The 21,358-nt window shown below is 41.5% G+C and overlaps 1 protein-coding gene across 7 annotated transcripts in view; it reads left to right on the forward strand.

The window, feature by feature from the left end:
• Window positions 1–12,443: 12,443 nt before the first annotated feature.
• The window catches only part of GONST1 (golgi nucleotide sugar transporter 1), a 37,319-nt gene continuing 28,404 nt past the window's right edge, over window positions 12,444–21,358 (forward strand). For 4 of the 7 annotated variants that reach the window (XR_014329119.1, XR_014329118.1, XR_014329117.1 and 1 more), the window contains exons 1-2: window positions 12,461–12,850; window positions 13,816–14,057. Coding sequence is in view for 1 of the 7 variants with exons in the window: in XM_028221841.2 (XP_028077642.2) it covers window positions 13,999–14,057 (59 nt within the window). In the remaining 6 variants the exon portion in view is untranslated. Of the gene's footprint in view, window positions 12,851–13,815; window positions 14,058–14,917; window positions 14,945–21,358 lie in introns of all 7 variants that reach the window. The other 3 variants (XM_028221842.2, XM_028221843.2, XR_014329120.1) reach the window with 3 other exon arrangements.

Raw genomic sequence — 21,358 nt, forward strand, 5'->3', positions numbered from 1 at the left:
GTTTCTTTTCTTTGTATTTTTGCTTTCAATACACTTGATGTAACCGGGCTTTGTCCCCACCTTTTGTAATGAATTTCTTTATCAATGAAAAATTTTGAATTTTCGCTAAGTGTTTGCCCGGTAGTAATTAATTCCGTCTTCAGCAAACTATCTCGGTATGACTTATCATTTGAACACTTGGTCGACCGGAGTCCATAACATGGTCGACGCACTTGAGCATAACAAAACAAATTCACGCACCGAAATATCCATCTCGGTTGTTGCTAAGTTTGGACAAGATACCATGTTGGTCAAGACGCCAACTCTTCCAACCGGAGTACTTCATCACGGTTGGGAATCCCAAGTTGGACAGAACACCAACTCTTCCAACCGGAGTACTTCATCTCGGTTGGGATTCTAAGTTGGACAAAACACCAACTCTTCCAACCGGAGCAAATCATCTCGGTTGGGAATCCTAAGTTGGACAAAACACCAACTCTTCCAACCGGAGCAAATCATCTCGGTTGGGGATCCTAAGTTGGACAAAACACCAACTCTTCCAACCGGAGCAAATCATCTCGGTTGGGGATCCTAAGTTGGACAAAACACCAACTCTTCCAACCGGAGCAAATCATCTCGGTTGGGGATCCTAAGTTGGACAGAACACCAACTCTTCCAACCGGAGCAAATCATCTCGGTTTTAAACATTAAAAGAACAATCCGAGTGCTAATGCAAAATGACTTCTATAATTTGACAAAAAGAATTACATTCTGCTTTGCAAGCCAAAAAATTGCTTTACAAAAAAGAGGAAAGTAAAAAGCTTAAAAATAATACAATTTCAAGTTGGCCGCATTCCATGGCCGGGGTATGGCTCTTCCCTCTAGATCCTCCAAGTGGTAAGCCCCCTTGCCCGCCAGACCAGTGATCTTGTAAGGTCCTTCCCAATTTGCCCCTAGTTTGCCTTCTCCTGGCACCAGGGTGTTGCCCATAATTTTCCTCAAAACCCAATCCCCAACTTTGAACGGTCTGGGGTGCACTGTCTTGTTATACTTCTTGGAGAGCTCTTGTTGGTAAGCGGCAACATGGATGAGGGCTTTCTCCCGGCGCTCTTCCGCTAAGTCCAACTCCAAGGCAATAGCCTCGGCATTTAGCTCGGGCTCAAAACTCTCAGTTCTGAGGGTGGGCATTTCAACTTCCAAGGGTATGACCGCCTCCATGCCATAAGCCAAAGCAAATGGAGTTTCCCCGGTCGAACGTCGCGGGGTTGTTCGATATGCCCAAAGGACGCTCGGTAATTCTTCAGCCCACTTGCCCTTAGCCTTTTCCAACCGTTTCTTCAACCCATCCAGTATAGTCTTGTTTGATGCTTCGGCTTGACCATTGGACTGCGGGTAGGCCGGGGTGGAGTTGTAGAATTCTATCTTTAGATCTTCACAGAATCCTCTGAATAGGCGACCGTCAAACTGGGTACCGTTGTCAGAGATCAAAATCTTGGGGACGCCAAACCGCGTGACAATGTTCTGCCAGACAAATCGCTTCACGTCTTTTTCTTTGATGGTTGCCAAGGGCTCAGCTTCAACCCACTTTGTGAAGTAATCTGTGGCCGCGATGAAGAATTTCCGGTTGCCCGGTGCTGTTGGCAACGGTCCCACTATATCTAGCCCCCACATGGCGAAAGGCCAAGGACTGGTGAGGGGAAGAAGTTCCCTGGCAGGCTGGTGGATCTGATGAGCGAATTTTTGGCATTTCTCGCACTTGCGGACATATTTTTGGGCGTCGGCCTGCATGCACGGCCACCAGTATCCCTGCGAAATAGCTCGGTAAGCCAAGGACCGTCCCCCGACGTGGCTGCCACAACTGCCTTCATGAATTTCAAACAAGAAGGCCTCCACACTGTTCGGGTGCACGCACTTGAGATAAGGACCGGTGAAGGACTTCTTATACAACGCGCCTGATGGAGAGAGCCAAAACCGCTCGGACTTCACCCGGATTTTGTGTGCTTCTTTCTTGTCCGCTGGAAGAGTCCGGTCTCTGAGGAACGAGATCAATGGGTCCATCCATGAAGGACCTAGCTCGGCGCAGAGTACATCCGTCTGCCCGGCGTTTTCAATGCTTGGCCGCGGAAGAAAGTCAATCAACAGGGGGTTTGGAGATGTGCTATCTACCATGGAAGCGAGGCCGGCGAGTTCATCAGCCCGGCTGTTTTCTTCCCGGCCAATCTGCTGGACTCTGATTGCCTCAAACTGCTTGATATGGTCCCTGACCAGAGCTTGGTACTTCGCCATCCTGTCGTCCTTCGCTTCATAAATCCCGGAAACTTGATTAACCACAAGCTGGGAATCACTATATACCAGAAGCTCGGTAGCCTTCATTTGGATTGCGCTCTTGAGCCCAGCAAGAAGCGCCTCGTACTCAGCCTCGTTGTTAGATGCCGGGAAGCCGAGTGTGATAGAATGCTCTATGGTTAGGCCGTCCGGGGATATAAGAACAATACCTAGGCCGGCACCATGGCGGTTGGACGCTCCATCAACAAAAAGCTTCCACATGTCCCCCACAAAAAGCTTCCAGCAGTCAGATGGGTCCTGAGAGTTGCGAAGGGCAATGGGATCACAACTGCTCGGCTGTGCGGTGTCAAGTTTGGTGTTGACCGGTTCAAAGTCAGTGCCCCTTGGTGATTCGACACCGGACTCAGCAAGTTGGTCCGTAATGCCCAAGTCCGTAGGCGAAACACCAGGTTGCGGTGTGAAGCCGGCCGCAGGTTCTGAGCTGCCTGGAACCATTCCTTCCCCCCTTGAGGATTCGGCACCGGACTCAGCAAGTTGGTTCAGAATGCCCAAGTCCGTAGGCGAATCATCAAGTTCTGAGCTGTGTGGAACCATTCCTTCCCCCCTTGGTGATGCGGTACCGGACAGAGTGGATGGGTTGGTGATACACAACTCTGTCATCGCAACACCGGGAGATATGACCGTGCAAACTGAGGGAATTTCGATGGTGCGCGCTAACTCCGCGGCGCGACCTTCTGCAGATAGTAGTTCCTCGGTTGGCATTGTGGGCGTCTCATCATCTGCCCCGGCAATGACGACCGGGCATACCGGATGAGTGCCAGGTGAGAACTCGGTAACAAAATCGGCCAAGGTTTGGGCTTTGATTGCGGTGCGCGGCTGGAACTTCACATCAAACTGTCCCAACTCGACCGCCCATTTTAATATTCGGCTGGAAAAGTCTGCGCGCTCAAACAAGGCCTTGAGAGGGAACTCGGTCAGTACGACGATGGTATGGGCGTGAAAATAATGTGCCAATTTCCTCGAAGCCATCATCAGTGCCAACGCTAGTTTTTCCAGCGGCAAGTACCGCGTCTCAGCCGGCAGAAGGGTCTTACTTACGTAAAAAATTGGGAGGTGCTTAATTCCTTCAGCCCGGACCAACACCGCACTTACTGCGTGCTGGGAGACGGCAAGGTAAAGGTAGAGTTCCTCACCGGGCTCTGGTGTAACCAACAGCGGCGGGGAAGACAAATAATCCTTGAGCTCAGCCAAAGCTCGGTCACACTCGTCATCCCATGAGAATTTTGACTTCAATGCTTGAAAGAAAGGGCGGCAGCGATCTGATGACCGGCTTATAAATCGATTAAGCGCGGCGGCCATACCGGCCAGATGCTGTACGTCCTTAGTCGAGCTAGGTTGTTTCAATTCTTGCACGGCTTTGATCTGAGTAGGGTCTGCTTCGATGCCTCGGTTCGTGACTAAGAATCCCAAAAATTTCCCGGATCCCACGCCAAAGGTACACTTCGAGGCGTTCAAGCGCAGCTTGTGCTTCTTAAGAATGGCGAACATCTCGGCTAAGTCGGACAGATGGTGTGCCTCATGTCGGCTCTTTACCACCATATCATCGATGTAAGCCTCCATTGTCCGGCCGAGCAAGGGAGCGAACATTTTGGTCACCATCCTCTGAAAGGTTGCCCCGGCGTTTTTCAAACCAAAGGGCATAACTCGATAGCAGAAGAGTCCCCTTGGAGTCGTAAAAGAGGTGATTTCTTGGTCAGGCCCATGCATGGCAATCTGGTGATAGCCGCGGTATGCATCCAAGAAACTGAGCCGACTGTGTCCAGCCATCAAATCCACTAGCTGGTCAATGCGCGGCAAAGGGAAGCTGTCTTTTGGACAAGCTCGGTTGACTGTCTTATAGTCGACACAAACTCGCCACTTTCCATTTTTCTTGGGCACCACTACCGTGTTGGAAATCCACTGAGGGTAGTGCACTTCCTGTATTGCTCGTGCCTCAAGCAAGTTCTTTACCTCCTCTGCTACTACCTCGGCGTGATGCAGCGCCGATCGCCTTGTTCGCTGGATGACTGGCTTTGCTCCAGGGAAGACATTGAGGTGATGGCAGATAAAGCTTGGGTCAAGACCAGGCATGTCATAGGGCGACCATGCAAAGACTTCGATGTTCGCCATTAAAAACTCGATCATCTCGGTTCTCTCCATGGCCGAGAGACTTGAACCGAGCAAGAAGAACCTGTCCGGCTGCTCGGCATCAATCCGCACCTCAACTAATTCTTCAACTGCCTTGTCTTCTACTTTGGTGCCAACATCATCCAAGACACTCTGGTCCTCCGGTCCCTCGATCATTTGAACGAATCCTTTGGCAGCCCGGCTCCCGTTGACCGCCACGAAGCACTGCTTGGACATGACCTGATCACCCCAAATCTCCTCGATTGCCCCCATAGCCGAGGGGAATCTCATCACCTGGTGGTAGGTCGATGCTACGGCTTGCATGGCGTGAAGCCATCCTCTTCCAAGGATAAGGTTGTATGTTGAAGGCACTTGTAGCACCCAAAACTCCACTTGCTGGACCACGGATCCCGCTTTGACCGGCAGGATAATCTTTCCCAATGGCCACTCCGGCTGCGAGTTAAATCCAACCAGTGGCGAAGTGGCCGGTGCCAAGTCTGTCTCACGAAGTTTGAGCTGTTTGAACGCATCATAATACATGATCTCGACCGAGCTTCCCTGATCGATCAAGATCCGTCTAACATCAAATTCTTTGACGCGTAGTGTTACGACAAGAGCATCGTTGTGCGGCGTCTGGATACGCTCTAAATCCCTTGAGGTGAAACTGATCACGTCTTTCTCCTCTGTCTTCCCCCTTTTGATGGCAGGCTGTACTGACAAAACTTCCCTCATGTGCTCTGCCTTCTTGATCATGCCCCGGAGTTCGCAGACACGCTCCGGTTCCACGATGCCGTGGATGACATTAATGACTCCTTGTGGTGGTGCATCTCGGTCGTCCTGTCCCCTGGGATCAACCGGAGCCTGATTTGGTTTCACTCCGCCATCAATGTAAAGGTCCAGATGCCCGGCCGCAACCAATTCTTCCAAATGTTGTCGCAAAGGCAAACAATCCTCAGTCCGGTGGCCCCTCTCCCGGTGAAACGTACAACGATACCGCGGGTTGTACCCCTTTTGTCCATCGCCCAACTTAGCAGGAAACCGGACATACTCCTCGTCTCGGATTTCGCTAAGTATGCGATAGATTGGAATCTTAAAGACCGTGGTTATGCCAGTCCTTGCCTTCATTCTCCTGTTTGCGTCCTCAACGTCATCACGGGGGTAGTCATCCCGGTCATTCCGACGTCCTCTACCCCGGTTTTTTCGATTTGAACCTCGGTCTGATTCCTCTGCCCGGTCATTTGAGCGGCTGGACTCTTGCCCAACTGCATGCACCTTGCCTGCTGTCTTCTTGTCTGTTCCGACCGGAGTGGCCTTCACGGTGGAAGCCGACGCATCATCCTCTACTCGGATGTGCTCGTTGATGCGCTGCATGAGCTGGCCCATGGTAGTCGGTTGGTGCATGGTAAGCGAGTCCCGCAGTCTATGTCCGACCGGGAGACCGCGCTTGTACTGCGTGATAGCAAGGTTGACCGGGCAGTCTAAGATCTCGTTGAAGGTTTCCCAATACCTTGAATTGTACGCCTTCAGTGTGTCGCACGGTTCCATCTTGACACTCAGCAAGTGATCAACTTCCTTTGGTGTTTTTGTGTTGGTTTTGAAGCGCGTAACAAACGCCTCGGCCAACTGACGCCACCTTTGTATACTCCCTTCCGGCAACCTCTCGAACCACTTTAAGCCCAGCTCGCCTAAACTTGACGGGAAGATTAGGCACATAAGTCCGTCATTGCGCCGATGTCCGGCCATAACCTGTCGGAAGTGGCTCACATGCATGTACGGATCGGTCTTCCCGTCGTAAAGTGTGAACTTAGGCTGATGGAAGCCCGCTGGAAGCGGCGTTGTTTCTATTTCCAGGGAGAAAGGAGTGGCATTCAACCTTGCCAAGTCTGTATCTTCGAATAACGGCACTGCCTGGCGGGGTGGAGGCATTCCGACCTCCTCGCTGGCATGAACCCCGTAGGAGAGCCGCTGGAAAGCAGGTATTCTCTGAGCTTCGCGCCGGCGAGCCCGCTCCCTTAATACTGCCCGTAAGTCCTCTGACTGAGCTGAATAAGAATACCTCGACGTCGTCGCCGGACGTGAGGGTTTGTAGGTGCTGTCTTGCGCGCTGGACTTTTCTGCACGCACGTCAGAATCACCAACCTGGTAACTTCTGGTGATAGATATGGACTGAGTATGTCGTTGGCTCTGTCCGCCTGAACGGCGGGATAGGGTGCGCTCACTGTGGTCTCCCACTCCAGCTACACCTTTCCCTTTGACATGCCGTTTAAGATCCTCCATCTCCGCCGCCATCCGCCTGATGACGGCGTCTTGGTCCCTTAACTTGCTTTCCAGTCGCCTGGCGTGTGAGTCTCTCCGCCGGTGACCGTCTGGACTCCGTGAATGCCCATGACTCCTTCCGCGCTTATCCCGCGCGTCTCCTGACTGTCCTCCAGTGGGCGTCCCCAACTCAGCCATTGGATGGACGGCAGGTGGTCCCTCTCTCCTTCGGGTATACTCCGGGGTGGCTCCATCGATGGCGGACAACGGGAACTCGTCGTTGTTCGCCATGGACGGCGATCAGATGAACCTGGAAGACAAGGTTTTGTCTGTCAAGATTCCCACAGACGGCGCCAATTGTACGGGGAGCAAATATTCCGGCGTGCCCGTATTCCTTTCTTCCGAGATCCGTCGATATCCGATCACCTGCGAGCAAATAACGGTGAGCTACCCGGCGGTGTGTGGCCGGAAACACCCTCCGACGGTCAAATTAGCACACACCTTAGAGGGAATAGAGAGAAGGGAGAGAGTGTTTTAGTGTAAGGATTTTCTTACAGAGATGTTCGTCTGTCGCGTATGGGGGGCGCAGACAGGCTTATATACCTTCTGTGCCCCATATCCACTCCCTGTCATCTCCTGACACGTGGCTCTGCTATCCCATCTGTCAGCTTAAACCATGCCGTTCATCACCTGCTCTCAACTGCCTGCCAGCATAGCTGGAGCTCGGCAGCCGAGCTGCCCTACCTCGGTCATACCATGCTTCATACCTTAAGCGCCCGACCGGATAACCGAATGAAGGACCGGGCTAGGCGGCATCTCGGCAAAGCTTAGCCCGGGATCCTCCTTTGGTCGGTCTTCTCGCCGGTCAGTCAATTACCTCGGCTGACCGCGCCTTTCCGAGCGCCGGCCTCTCGGTCTGTCTGATCTCGTCAATCCTTGGACCGAGCATCCTGGTCTGACCGGTCACTTCCTGGCCGAGCACCTTCTGCACGGCTCGGGGCAGCACATAGTCCAAACTCTACCCGGCCCAAGTTCTGGTAGCCCATCTCCGGGTGAACAGTCGATCATCTCGGCCCACTGCTCTGCTGGGCCCCCAACCTGTTCGGTTTATACCTCGGCCCAACGCCGGAGCATAAATCACCCTCTCAAATGGTGATCCATTTGATCTTAAGAATTTTTTTATAGGCCAATTAGTTCCATTGATTTTGAAAAAGTATATTTAATATATTATTTGAAACTTAGATTTACGGTTATACCCTTATTTATATTATGCTTCTTTCTTTCTTTTTTTTTCTTTTGTGTTAGAAAGGTAAGGTACACAATCTATGTGAATCAAATTTGGAATTAATTTTTATATGTGAATCTTTTTATTTGAAAAACATTTCAAAATGAATATAAAAATAACTTGAAGGAAAAAGACAAGGACCCCCACTGGGGGAGACCCCCAGCACCCCCAGTGGGTGTTGATTGGCCAATTAATTATTATTATTATTATTATTATTTTTTTCCTTCTCAAATCACCAACTCCCACGTGTGTGTGGGGTGGTGGAGATGCGGGAAGAGTGGGGGTCTCGATTAACTCATTAACTTGAAATATGAAATTTTTAAACATTGTAAAAGAATGTGAGATTCTTCAAACATTTCAAAAATAGTACAAAAACTCCTTAGTAAGTTTTGACTAAATGTATAATTTGAGACTATAACACTCCAATTATAGTGACTCCGGTTTTGACCCGACATTTTATTATCTTCCGGACTCGAGTTTCATGATTCAATATTGTTGTTCATCTATTTTTCCCCTTGTTGTTCCTTGGATTGGTCATTTAGATTGTACTTGTGTATTTAGAACAGGTTTGTTGCTTGTTTTTCTAAACATTTGTTGCTCATATTTTTGCTCCTCCGCTCGAGCGACCATTTTTGCGCTTGAGCGGGCTTTGTAAATTTTGCTCCTTCGCTTGAGCGTTCATTCTTGTGCTCGAGCGGGCTTTGCAAACTCTCAATACTTTTGTAGGTCTGCAAAACTACTAGGAAAGTGATTTCTATGCTCGAGCAGGTGGGTGCTCAAGCGGCTTTTCTTGCGCTTGAGTGTTCGTCTGTTGTCTGAAAAACTATTGGATATGTGTTTTCTACGCTCGAGCGTCACTTCTCGCGCTCGAGCGGTGAGCGTTTTGTTCATTGTGTCTTGGTGCTCGAGCAGCCTTTCTTGCGCTCAAGCGGAACAACTTATTGTGTTTGACGCTTGAGCGTCAACTCTTGTGCTCAAGCAGACTGTGCATATATCAGATCGCGAAAATGATTTTTTACATCACTTTTTCAGATGTTTTTCTCTCTGAAACCTAAAGTTAAGGCCCTCTCTCTGTCTAAAATACTCTTTCTCTTTGTATTTTTACCTAGTTCTAGTGATTTCTTCACCCTAATCCCTTTGATAAAAAGGTAGATTATCTCTAGATCTCTATTTTGATCCGATTAGAGTTGGATTTGGGCATCTTTAAAGCTTTACTCTTGCTTGGCTCGTCTTCTCTCTTTGAGGTAGAGATTTTTCTACACTTTCATATGGTTTTTAGCTTGGTTATCTGTTGTTGTGTAACAATTGTGAGACTTTAGAGTATTTTGAGCAAACCTAGGGTTTGTGTTTGATGTGAAAAGAGGGGTTTTTAATTGAAAATGAAATGAATGACTATGGGGTTTGAATATGAGGTTACATTGTGTTAAAATAGTTAATTTTGACACTTGGGTTGATATATGAGAAAAAATTGAGTTTTGCCCTAAATGGGTCAAATTGTTATTTTGTACAAATAATCAAAATTGGTAATGGTAATGTGTAATTGGATGATTGTTGATGTAAATGGCGGAATTGAGCACATGTTGTCTCTCACCTATAGAAATTTGAATAATTTATCTATTGAGAAGATTGTATATCTGTTTAGAAATATCTGTATTGGACTATTGGTGGATGATAGTTATGATTGTTGTATAAAATGTATGAGGATTAGGTAAATCGAAACTAATCTAACGTTGGTTGTCATTAAATATGACTATGTTTAAATACATTGTATATGTATGATGTTTGGGAGGAGAAAGGGGATGTACTCCATTGTTTGAGAGAAGATAGATGATGGATTTCATTGAAAATTAAGTTGGCGGGAGTGTCCATAGTGAAAATCCCGAAATCTTGTGTATATTTGGGTGCCGATCCCGCGAACGAAATTTTCGTAAAATGACAGATCAAAGTGTTTGTGTTGATTAGATAACCTCTGAGTTGTAGTCTCAATTGAGTTGTTTAAAGATAATGAAATTGGCTCATAGATTGAAATGAATTGAAGAATAATGGAATAAGATATGAACTTTGTACTTTATGATTATTAAAATGCGAATGCTTTGTCACAGGCATTGTATATGCACATCATACTTATATCTTTGTTAAATCTTATATACTGTGTTAGATTATTCCTACTGGGCTCTGGCTCACCCTATTTGGGAAAACCATTTTCAGGTGCTGGTGACATACCTCCGCCAAGATAATAGCTTTGAGGGACTTTTGAGAAGCAAGGGTTCCTTTATTTTGTCATATTATTTTAGATAGCCAAGGGCCTCAATTGTATAGAGTTAGACTCTCTTTTATTTTAACTAAGTAATGACTTGGAAAGATGTAAACCTATAGGGCATTTACTTATGGTGGATTCTTTTGTACCTTTAACTCTATGAAATGGAAGAACATTACACTCTGATTCGTGCTGTTATTTATATATGATCTTGGTTAGATGTTTAGTTTTATTTTTAGGGCGTGACACCAATATAACATTCAAATGCAACACTTAAAAAAAAATTCTTAGTATATTTTTCCTAAACGTAATATTCCAATATAACACTTCAAAAAAACTCTTTAGTGTAATACTCGAATGTAGCACAAAAAAAATATTCTTAGTATAATTTTTTCAAACGTAACACTCTAATGTAACACTCCAAGAAAAAGATGTGGTATTCTTCAAATCATTCCAAAAGGATATGGAATTCTTAAAACCATCCTAAAAGGAGTACAAAAATTTCTTAGTAACTTTCGAGTAAATGTATAATTTCAAACTGTGAGTGTTATATTTGAAAAAAATATACTAAGAGTTTTTTAGTGTGTTACATTAGAGTATGTTACATTGGAGTATTGCATTTGAGATTATATTGATTGGAGTGCTACGTTTGAGAAAAAAATATACTAAGGAATTTTTTTGTGTGTTACATTAGAGTGCTACGTTTGAAAAAAGTGCACTAAGAATTTTTTTTTGAGTGGTACGCTGTTACATTTAAAAAAAATACACTAAGAAATTTTTTAGTGTGTTACATTAGATTGTTATGTTATTGGAGTGTTACATTTTTGTTCGTAATGTGGGATTTGTTTCAGAAAGAAGGAAAATTCAAAACCTCTATAGTGCGGATTATTTAAATATATAATTTTACATTTTGAAAAATCCATTTTAATCCCTACAAAATTAAATCTAAACATATAAGTGATTATATTTTTTGTGTAATTTTTTTTTAATGGATCCTTTGAATTTATAAGGAAAAAAAAAAATAGTTCATAAAATCATATTTTAAAATTTATTAATAATTCACCCTAAAACTTTTAACATTACAATTTACAGTTTAATAATAGATTAGCTGGTGGGTTGAAAGAGAAGAAAATTACAACAGTGTCATTTATTTGTAGTGTAAACAAAATACACTCTTATTAGTTTGATTTTACACAATAAATTTTTATTTATTTATTTATTTATTTTAAGACCACTCCGTTGAATTCAGCTAATAGGAGAGTGTGTTTTGTTGTTTTAACAAATTCACACTCAGTTGCAACTATGAATTTGATTTTCAACAATGCGAGATATTCTGAATAAATTATCAAATATTATATACAATAATATTGGAATGGGATTCACACCACATGATATCCATATAGATTCTACATATGGTGAGTATTGTTCGAATTGGTTCGGTTTGAGATAAAATTAGGACCGATTTGTTGTTTACATTTCATAAAAATTGTAACTAAATTAATTTATTTAAATTATAGAATCAATCTGAACCAAACAATTTAAATATGGTTTGATTCGATTTAGAATTACAGTTTCACATAATATGTTCACAAAAAAATTACATAACATATATCAAATAAACTAGTACGAAGCAAATATTATTCAATATTAATCTATTCATGATTTTTTGAAACATGAACATATTGTTCTACCATTAACTTAAACAAACATAATATCTAATAAATAAATATATTGTTTGACTCGCAATAAGTATAAAATCTCTATCAAATAAACATTGTCGTGCAATAAAAATTACAAAACTAAAATTATGTTAAATAATTAAAAAACAGGTATAGCAGCATAGAAAAAAAAAAAGAAGAGAAAACTGAAACAATATATATTTTGATTTGGTTTTATATATAAGAGGATATGATTGTATGTATCAGGATGTATAGTAGGTATATATCTTAAGTTATATACGGTCCGGTTCGTTTCCAATCCGTAGAATTAAATCCAAAACTGATCCAAAGAGACTAGTTTTTTGATTTTTCAAATCAGAATCGAATCACGAATTAAAAAAAGCAGATCAAACCTATCAATTAGACTAAACTGATTTGATTAATGAAAATTTTAAATTCCTTACTTAGCAGTGGTTTTACACAAGTAATTGGTAATTTTATTTGAAATTTCTAACATTTTGTTTTATTTGACCTGTATGTGTTAAATTGCATACGCGTTAAATTATTTGTGGCGGTGATTCCAAAACACCTTAGGCAACATGGTCTGGCTTGTTATGACTTATAAGGCTTATCTTGGTTGATTAAAAGTTAATTTTTTTAATATTTTTTTCAAAATATATAAAAAAAATTAAAAAATAATATGAACTAAAATAATATTAAAAAAAAGGGGTTAAAAGTTGAGTTTTAACCATGTTTCGTGTTGACCATGGAGATGGTTTCCCTACTTGACTCACGAGTCACGGCCAAACTCTAGAAACCCTCCTCCGATCGCAGCGAAGGCAGCGGTGACGACAAAGACCGGCGTTCAGCGGCGACGGAGGCGGAGGCGGCGGAGCACCATCATCAAACCCTCCTCCTCCTCCTCCACCGCTCACAGCGAAGGCAGCAGCGCCGGCGTTCAGTGTACAGACGATCTTCTCTCTCTAAATCAAAATATGTTGTTTTGATTAGGGTTTTGAATTTGTTTCCTTCTCTGATTCCATGTTTCTTGTTTGGATTATGCTCTATACTTTAATAGAAGTTTGTTAGGGTTCCTAATTGTAGAGAAATCATCAAACTTCTACTTATATTCTTTTAGCTGTTGTTGTAACTGTGAGTTTGTGATACATAATTTGGTTTGTATGCAAAATTTGAAAGATTTCTGGAATTGTAATCAGGCAAAGTTATCAACATTTTTCTCTGTACAGAGGGTTATGACTTATGTTCATAAACCCATGAAAGAATGATTTTTGATGATATGGGCATTTTTTCATGAAGGCCAAGCTGGTATACTTCTCCCAAACAATGTTCAACTCTTGCCATTTCAAAACAATTTCATCAGGATCTGTATCTAACAGAGTACCGTTTGTGATCACCCAATTTCTCAATTTAATCTAACTTAATTGAAAGATTGGGATTCTGTGTGTGTGTGGGTTTGCTTGCTTGCTTGCGTGTTGAGATATATGAATAGTTTTGTACTCATGTCTCATGTATATATCTATCTAGTATTTAAGAAGCTAGGTTAAGGGAAAAAAAGAGGAAAATATGAAATAAGTCCTACTTTTTTTGAAATTTCTATTGAGTCCTATTAAGGCCTCGTTTGGGAACAGGCTAATTTAGTAACTTTTTTGGCTAATTGGCTAAAAAGGTAGGTAAAAAAAACTTGTATGTTTGGGATTTTTGACTAATTACGAAAAGCTGTGCAAAAAGTAGAGAGAAGCCGTAATTGTTGACTTTTTGGTATGACTAATTGGCTAATTTAGTAACTTTTTGTTTAATTGGCTAAAAAGGTAGCATCCCAAACGAGGCCTAAGTCTACCGCATCCCGTTCTTTTCTTGCACTGTCGCATGATTCTTCTCTATACTCACAATTTCTCTCTCCTCAATAGCAATAGGAGAGCTGGGGTCCTCTGCAGTGCGTTGACAGTCTCCTCACCAGTCTGGCCATGGTGGCCAATAGGGTAATCCAGTAGTTACTGCTCCAATTCGATGGCCTGAAGTCTGTGCCACCAACCAAATATTGAAAGTCAGTCGTTCAAGAAGTACTTCATTCACCATCACGATTTACATCAATGGTTGCCCTTGACTCTACACCAACTGTCAAACCACTTCTTGGACCCTCTGGTTCAATGTAAGTCCCTCAAATACTTTTCATTTGATACAGATGTTAAAGTTTGACTTTTGGGGCTATTTTATTCTTTTAATTTAATATAGCAGTTTGAGTTTTTTTTTTTTTATACTTATTTTCCTGCACTGCATTTAATTTATTTTTTGGGGGAGTGGGGAGGGGGTTTGGAAACAAGATTAAGCCCTCGGTTGGCAACCGAACATTTTAGTCAAAAAACCAAAAAGTTACTAAAAAAACCAATAAGCCTATAAATTTCACCCTACAAACCTATGTACAGTATCTTCACGTGATGTGTGGCAGATGCCGTGTAAAAAGACCGTTTTGCCCCTCCTTGATTTTCTTTATTTCGTTTTCACCCCCGCTCTATGTCAAACGCTGATGGGAATATTTTCAGAGCTATTATCACAAAGGATGTACTATCTAGAGCTATTCAGCTACATCAAGATGAAGAGGGTCCTTCGTTCAACGCCAGAACATAGTAGAAGCTCTGATTTGAAGAGGGTAAAGTTGGTATTTAAAATAATTAAATTGCTAAGGGGGGAAATCTGTAATAAAACTTCAAATCTCAGGGGGAAATGTAATTTCCAAAAGGTGAGGGAAAAACTGTAATAAACATAAACATCAGGAGGTGTTAGTGTAATTTACCCACAACTTTAAATATGTGTTGTATTATAGTTCTCCAAAAGAAATACAATTTGACTGTTGTGTCATGATACCTTCTTTTTTAAATATATTGTATTAATATTATTTAAATAATATTACATCACAAAAATATATTTTTATATGCTGTGTACTCCAAGTGTATTATGCAAAGGAAATTTAAAATAATACTTTTTCACTAATGTGACATATCACTCTTGCAGAAGCCATTAAGTCTGACGCTTGGACAGGTACTATGCACGGCTATAAGGCCATTTCGGTCATTTTACCCACTTCTCATTATTTACCTTATTTTATTTCACGTCTTTTCATAAAAAGCCAAAAAGTTTATCCCAAACAACTAAGTTTTTTTTTCCTCATATTTTAGCCAAAAAGCCAAAAAGTTACTAAAAAAACATGTTCCCAAACGATGTCTAACTATTTGTTGGGTTGAAAAGTTGTGATGACATGCTTTTGGTTTAAATTTTTTGACAAGATATGTAATTCCCAAATTACGATCATTTAGAATAAGGGGTTGTTTGGGGTGTCCTAAATAAGTATACTTTTTGTCTTTTTGGACTAAAAAGTTGAGGAAAAAAATATGGTTGTTTGGGTTAACTTTTTGACTTTTTATGAAAAAATGTGTATTAAAAAATTGTATAAATTAGTGTGTAGGGAAAAATTAGGATTGGGAGTTGTGCAGCCGTAATTTTTGACTTTTGGTGAATAGTGATAACTTTTTAACTTTTTGAGTAACTTTTTGGCTTTTTGACTTTCTGACAACTTCCCAAACTTGGCCTAAGTACTTTTTTGTCAGTTGCTGGAGGCCGAGTCTAAGTTACTTTGAAGTGAAGTAAATGTTAAAGTCTTCAAAATTGTTCCGGAGATGAAAGTTCCATAATAAGTGACTTGAAAAGGATTTTGCTTATCTGTATCTTTGATATCTGATAAAAGGGCTTTGTGGGAGTTATTTAGCGAACAAGAGGTTTGATGTTGACTCTAGAAGAAAATCTCTTGTTCCATCTAGTGTAAAAATAGAGGACCACATCCCATTTAAGATCTGCATCTTCTAAAGTATGCATTTTTTAAAAAAATTTCTTCTTCTCCTTCTTCTTGTTTTTTTGGTGGGTGCTCATATTCTCTTCTCAAGTATTTTGGGTTACTTTATTTTGAGCAGTTCTTTCTCTCATGCACACACACATGCACGCACACAGAGGATGCAAATCTTGATAAAGCCAATGATGAGCCATTTGATCTGTAAACTGCAAACCCTAGTTTTCCCACCACTCTCATCCTCTTAGTTGTTACTTGATTATTATTTTCTAACTTCTAAGATAAATATATTGTTTATAATTCTCATCCAAGGATGTTGTTTGAGATTTTTGGCTAAATATGGTTTACCCCTCCCTATCTGCACCCTCCAAGGGAAGCGGATTCATTAGTTGAATTTCATTTTGTTGCTTTTGGCATTTGAGTTTTATTTAATTTGAGTATTCTTCTCGTGAGTTGAAGGTATCTTTATAAATAAGTTGGTTGGAGTATTTGTGGAACAGTACGATGAAGGGAAAGAAAAGCTTTGAGCAAAGTGAGACAATACTCATATTTCAGCCTTCTGATGTGAAAGGCTAGGGGATTTGATGGCTCAATCATATAATATGGAGTTCATCTCTTAGTTTCCGACTTTGCATATGCAGCTTCACTTTCTTTTATTTATTTTTTGATAAATAAGTAAATTTATTAGAACAGTATCAAGAGGATGCAAAGAATACAATTTTGAAACCCTCAATGAAACAATGCTAAGCTATCAAATCCTCTATGAAATCAACATAAGCTAAAACATTTGGATCAACCGATCCCATAACCCAACTATATAACACCAACAAAACCCGTCTCTCTAGTCGAGAAATCGACTGAGACACCCCTTGGAATACACGCCTGTTACGCTCTAACCAAATAAGCCACATTAAACAGTGAGAGGCAATCAGCCACGCTTTCCGACGTCTCCTCCCAACCCTCCCCCCAGCTTAACATTGCAAGACAGCCAACACCGAATCGGGTTGCACCCCACCCAAACCAAACCAAACCAAACTAAAAATCCCCACAATAAGCATCCAGAGCCTGTAAGTAACTGGGCAGTGAACGAGCAAATGGTCCACTGACTCAACAGCACTACCACACTCAGTCTGGAGAGGATGGGTTTTTGGGCTAGATGGCGGCGGTGGATACATTTTTGTATTTCTACTGTGCGGATGTCTGTGTTCGTCAATGGCTCTGCAGCAGGTTTTTTCCCCACATATAGAGGTCTTCGGCAGGGTGATCCTCTTTTCCCATTACTGTTTATTCTGGTTATGGAGGCTTTGGGGCGTTTGTTGTCAAGGGTAGTTCATGGCGGTCTGTTGCAGGGTTTCGAGGGGGGTTCTGGACCATCTTCTTTGGCCATCTCCCATCTTTTTTATGCATATGATGCTCTTGTTTTTTTGTGATGCGAATGCTGGTCCGATTGGACACCTTCGGTGTGTGTTGCTGTGTTTTGAGGCCGTGTCTGGTCTTCGGGTTAATCTCTCAAAGTCTGAATTAGCTATTAGATGTAATCACTATTGCTCCCACTTTGTAACCTATAATTGTTTAAGTCTCTATTAGTCTCCAGTATCATGTTTTTCTTAATTTCAAGTTCTATTAAGCAATAAGCTTTGGAAGTGATTGATATTGAAATCTCATCGAGAAAGCTTTGTGGGTTTACTTGGTTTCAAAAGATATCCATGTTCCTTAGGACCTTTGCACCACTATTGGCTTGTTTGTAGGAATTGCTGAATTTGTCATTTAGAAAAGGCGAACTCCCTTGGCTAGTATAAAAGCATTGTAGTCCCAATTCTGTTGATTCCAATCACTGCAAACTTCTGGAAGACGTACCTTGAGACTTGTTCTCATGATCTTCTTAAACCTCTATTCCCAGTTGGCCCCGTTAGCTTCTTGGCTTGCTCAAACCATGCTGATTCTCCTCTGTGTAATCAGCGAAAGCACCTTTTTTGAACACGACTGATATGGACATATAGGCGTGAAATATGTTCTGATGATTAGCTGACAATTTCTTGTTATGTGGTTACGTAAGACGAGAGGAAAGTATAACGAGTGAAATACCTATTACCATGTTGTATGGTAATAAATGTGTGAGTGTGTGTGTGTGAGAGAGAGAGAGAGAGAGAGAGAGAGAAACGTCCTAAATGAGTCAAATACCTATTATTATCATGTTGTATGGTATATGGTAGGTAAATACGTCATGAAACCCTGGGGTGTATAAGCAATAATATCAGTTTCTTCAACCCTAAGAATGGAGGAATTAATGAATTCAACCTCTAGGCATACCCACATTGAATGTGCATGTCCAAGTCTATTAATGCGGCATCTTAGCAGGCTACTTTGTTTGTTCTCTTTCTATCAACTTCGTTTGCTAAGCCGTTCTGGTTATTTTTTCCCAGTTCTTTAATTTGTTTCCATGTCACTCTGTTGTTTGTTCCACTCCATACTTTTATGTTGCCTCTGCTACAATTTTTTTTCATGATAATAGGGATTCCTCATTCATTGGGATTTGGCATTTACAACCTGAACCTTTTGATTCTAAGGAGGCATTAATCCTGAAAATATGGTCATTGGAAACCCATTTGAAACATATACAATATCGTTGATTCTAAGGAGGTGTGTGTGTGTGTTTTTTTTCAATGAATTCTGCAGCTTTCTTTATTGTGATGTGGTCTGGCAGGTCACTAGTAGAACTAAACAGGGACTATACTAATATGGATGGTTGGGGTTCCATTCCTGCCAAGGAAATAAATCTATGAAAGTTTTTTGAATATCAGGTTGATTTTATTTTTTTGTTTGCTTTAGGGGTGTCCACGGATCGGTTTCGTGCGGTTCGGATGACAGGCTGGACCCGCCTGATGGGGTTCGGATTGGGAAAAAATGGAACCACATCCGCCCGCAGTGCGGGTTGCGGATTGAACGGGTGGGTCATGCGGTTGTGCGGGCGGTTTGGGAATTATTTTTTATTTTATTTTTTGCTTCAATAGAGTGCAAAATTGCAAACGAGAGATTTTTTCTTTTGAGAGATTTTTTTCGGTAGTTTTTTTTGTTAAACAGATTATTATTATTATTATTCAGATTATTATTAAACAGATTATTATTATTATGCAAATTATTAAACAGATTATTATTCAGATTATTATTAAACATTATTATTATTCAGATTATTAAACAGATTATTATTATTATTCAGATTATTATTATTAAACAGATTATTTTCAGATTATTTTTTCCGCAGTTTTTTTTTAAACAGATTATTATTATTATTATTCGACAACAAAAACATTTTCTTTTGTTAAATAATCAAAGCAAAATGTTACAAACCCCTTTGCAAACCCACAACACAACAACACAACCAAAAGCATATTCTTGTATTAAATAAAATAAGCAAAAAGTTACAAACCCACCACAAAACAAGTCTGCAAACCATAAATAAATGGAGGAGAGGAAAGATCTGGGCGAGGTACCTTCGGTCTTCTTTTTTTTTTTTTTTTTTTTGCTGTAGATTTTCCAAATCTGCCATCTCTAGATCTGGTTTGGGGCGACGGCGACACTGCGACAGGGAGAAGAGGAGGGGATGGAGAGACGACAGCGGCAGTAGAGGAGAGGAGAGCGATGGCGACGGGAAGGGGATGAAAAGAGAGGTAGGCGAGAGAGAGAAAGAGAGAGACATAGCAAATGAGAGAAAAAGGAGAGACAGATAGGTAGAGAGAGAAAGGAGGATAAAAAAATGAATTTGAGAGAGACATACCCAGATTTTTTTTTCTTTTAAACATAAGCTGTGGGTCATGTGGGCGGGTTGCGGATTTGCAGGGGTAGGGTCGGGTTTGACCCAAACCCGATTTTGTATGAAAAAATAGACCCGCACCCGCCCTATTTATGCATGCGGGTAGGGTCGGATTTGTGCGGGTAGAGTCGGTTTGGACGGATTGTGCAGGTCGGATAAATCGTTGCCCACCCCTAGTTTGCTTTTATTTTTGAAACAAAAAGGTAGAGTTAGAAAAGAGATTAAGATTGAATAGATACCGTAGTGGCTAGAAATGACTTGAGTACATTTAGATAAGTGGATATGGAATTTTTGAAAGGTGACAAAGATCCTCATGGAGATGACTGTTCACTTAAGTGATAGATATGAGGTAAAAAAAAGTATAGAGTGGCTTGCTTTTGGAACTTGCAAAGGGTACTGTTTTCTTTACTTTTTTTTTTTATCAGCAACAGAAAAATTTAATTTTATTAAGGCTCATGGCCAAAAAGAAGAGAGGATAAGGCATCCTCAACAAGGAAAAAGAAAAAAAAAAAAAAATCCAAAAAGACAACCAAAACAAAAGACCACCAACTATAAACTATACAAAACAAACCGACACCCAATCTGAAGCAATCAAAAAAAGAGGGATCCCATGGAACACAGGACTCGCCGAAGCCCAAAAAGACGCCAAGTATCTCACTCTATCCCATAAATAATCTATATCCCTAGTTCCTCCTTCGAAGATACGCCCATTCCTCTCCAATCAAATGACCCAGGAGATTGCAAGGACTACACAACTCCAAAGAACTTTAGCCCTCTTTGACCTTCCAAAAACTTGAAAATCAAATAATAGCATTTGAGCAACTCCTTTAGGAGCCACCCACTGTACATTGTCCAAACCAAACACCCTATTCCACAAAAGCCCTGTCACCGAACAATGCAAAAAAAGATGATCGAAAGATTCTCCACTTTTGCAACACATTATGCACCATTGAGGATTAAGATACCATGAAGGTCTCCTCTTTTGCAATGAATCATTTGTCAAAGTGCTCCCATGAACCAAGATTCACATGAACACTTTCACCTTAAGAGGAGTACATATGTCTTCCAAATCTTTTGTGAAACAAAAATTGAGGTACATGCGGAATATCAATGATTTTGTCCAGAAAGGATTTACAAGTAAAAGATCCTGACGAATGAATATTCCAAAACCATCGATCCTCCAAAGTTGGAGACAAAGAAACATTTTTAAGCCTAGACAATAAAGATATCAATTTGGGAACTTCCCTAGCATGAAGGTTACATAAAAAATTAAAATTCCACGAACAAGGAGCCTATGAAGAAACAACCACGGACGCAACAGAACAATTATGAGATTGAAAAACTCTATATAGAAGTGGATAGGACTTAGCAAAGGTCAAAGAACCCACCCAAACATCCTCTCAAAATCTTACCGTGCCCCCCTTACCCACCCTCACAGAAATGAATTGAGACCAAATTGGATAAATATGAGAAATAGACTTCCACAGAGCACGCCCATTACCCCTAGAAACCACTTGAGAGTCCCTACCATTAACATGCAATCCATATTTACTTTTGATAACTGCATGCCATAATGAACCACGCTCAATTGGGAATCTCCATAACCACTTGCCCAACAAAGCCATATTTCTAGCCAGTATATTACCAACTGCCAAGCCCCCCTTCTCCTTTGGTAATGACACCGTTTCCCATTTCACCAAATGATCCTTCCTTCCTTCATCCTTCCCTTCCCACAGAAAATCCCTCATTAGCTTTTCTATGAATTTTGCTACCTTAACCGGAATCTTGAACAAAGACATGA

The sequence above is a fragment of the Camellia sinensis genome, chromosome 5, assembly GCF_055761805.1.
Source record: "Camellia sinensis isolate YWXY chromosome 5, ASM5576180v1, whole genome shotgun sequence".
Taxonomy (NCBI): Eukaryota; Viridiplantae; Streptophyta; class Magnoliopsida; order Ericales; family Theaceae; genus Camellia; species Camellia sinensis.